The following is a 1,835-nucleotide window of genomic DNA, read 5'->3' on the forward strand; positions in this document are numbered from 1 at the left end:
TGTGCTGATGAGTCGAGGTCTGCAGCTTCTGTTGTTCAGTCTTCCCTCTGATCCGTCTGTCAGCACAATCTGAACAGGCTTCTTCTGTAACAGAGAACAGGATCAGGTCAAAACGTAGAGTAACAGGCAGTGTTTGTGTGTATAAACTTTATGTATTCACTATGTGCTCATGTGGACACTCACAGCACTGGTAGAGTCTGTTGAGCCTGGCGATGTCGTTGCGACTCATCTCCTTAGCGTTGCCGAAGGACACGTTGTTGTCAGGGATGGGCAGCATGGTGGGCTGGTTGTTCTTGGAGAAGGCGTACCTACAAGAGGACACGGAGCAGTTAGACTGAACCACAGCACATCCTGCACACACACAAACACGTATGACGACACACAGCGGGGCTGACGTGAAGCAGGTCGTGCTCACTTGTGGTACTGCATGACAGAGTTGTAATCGTAGGGAGTGCCCTGGTTCAGGGTGGCGATCTTCCTGAAGTTGTGCTCCATTCCTAAAAAACAAAAAGTAAAACTAACATTAGTCAGCATTAAAATGTTTGGGTAACATTCACTCCGACTCTGGACAGAAGTGAGTCCATCTGTTGGAGAAAGATCCCAGTAAGCTGCAGAGCCCCATGCTTTAGTACTGATGTTTTCATGTTCAGAAAACTTCAGTCACACAATGCAAATCTGTTTCATATATGATCAGTAACAAATACGAAAATTTGGTCAATCCCTGGCAGTGTGATGTTCAGGGTTTTTTTGTCCATAAGGGAGCACTAAGGACCCAATAAACTTTTACTGAACACCAGATGAGAGACATAGCTTTTCTTTGAGGATTTTTTTGGAGAAGCAGTTAAGCCCAAAGTCTTTCCGCTTTGTTGTGTGTTTTGTATAATTCCATGTCGCCACTCTAAATTCGGACGTTTTTGCAGGTCCGTAAACACAGTGCAAGCAGACCTCTTCACGAGATCTCCTTTTCCTCAGCAGCTGTTTGTAGAGTTTGAGTCGCTTGTTGGATAATAGATCAGTCGAACCGATCGCAGCTGATCAGATCAATGGATGAGAGGAGCAGCTGCGACAGAGGAGAGTGAATGCAAACTTTTAGACCCAGCGTAATCCAGGATAAAGTTTTCATTTCTTGTCACTCCTTTCCAAATATGTGAAATGAGTCATTTTGTGTTTGTCCATTTCTTTTGCTTTATGTTTTTAACTGTTTGTAATTATTACTTTGTTTTTTTGTCAGTCTGTTTTTGTATAATATTTTCTTTATTTCCATTTTACATGTTCGAAATAAATAAAAAATCGAATCAAATCACTTTTACTGACGTACCCCTCTGTGCCCAGAGTACGCTCTGTGCAATGACTAATCAAACAAACAAATTTAAAATCCAAACATGGCGGTAGATGTTTCAATGGTGGCAGGCTGCTGCAGGTAAATGAATGTGTGCGAAACTCTGCTGTCAGGTTGTATTTTCAGTGTGTCTTTTTCAAAAGGTTAATGAATGAACTGTGAAACATTAGGTCTGCACGTGTTTAAGAGCCAACAAATCATCTCAGGGTCTCGTATCTGAATGGACTTGAATAAAATAATGAATAATAAACAGCTCCATTACCAGACTGGACGTTCTGCAGCAGGACCTTGATGTGGTTGTCCCTGTCAGAGCGGGTCTGCTCATGGTTGAAGCCCAGAGCGTGGAGCAGCTCGTGCTGGACGGTGCCGTGGTAAAGGCATCCGCGACGGGCCAGAGACACCACCTGCTTACCACCACGACGGCCGACAAAGGAGTAGCAGCTGGACGGGATCAGAGACGAGTTGAATTACACTGAAGTCTGAGAGAAACTGCCGC

The 1,835-nt window shown here is 44.1% G+C and overlaps 1 protein-coding gene across 1 annotated transcript; it reads right to left on the reverse strand.

The window, feature by feature from the left end:
* On the reverse strand, nucleotides 1–1,806 carry LOC121939551 (hatching enzyme 1.2-like; the record flags this gene model as incomplete). Its single annotated transcript, XM_042482558.1, has 4 exons — nucleotides 1–84; nucleotides 184–308; nucleotides 416–497; nucleotides 1,602–1,806. Coding segments are annotated over 4 exons (414 nt in total), but the record flags the coding sequence as incomplete, so codon positions are not given.
* Nucleotides 1,807–1,835: the final 29 nt, after the last annotated feature.

The sequence above is a fragment of the Plectropomus leopardus genome, unplaced genomic scaffold, assembly GCF_008729295.1.
Source record: "Plectropomus leopardus isolate mb unplaced genomic scaffold, YSFRI_Pleo_2.0 unplaced_scaffold5051, whole genome shotgun sequence".
Taxonomy (NCBI): Eukaryota; Metazoa; Chordata; class Actinopteri; order Perciformes; family Serranidae; genus Plectropomus; species Plectropomus leopardus.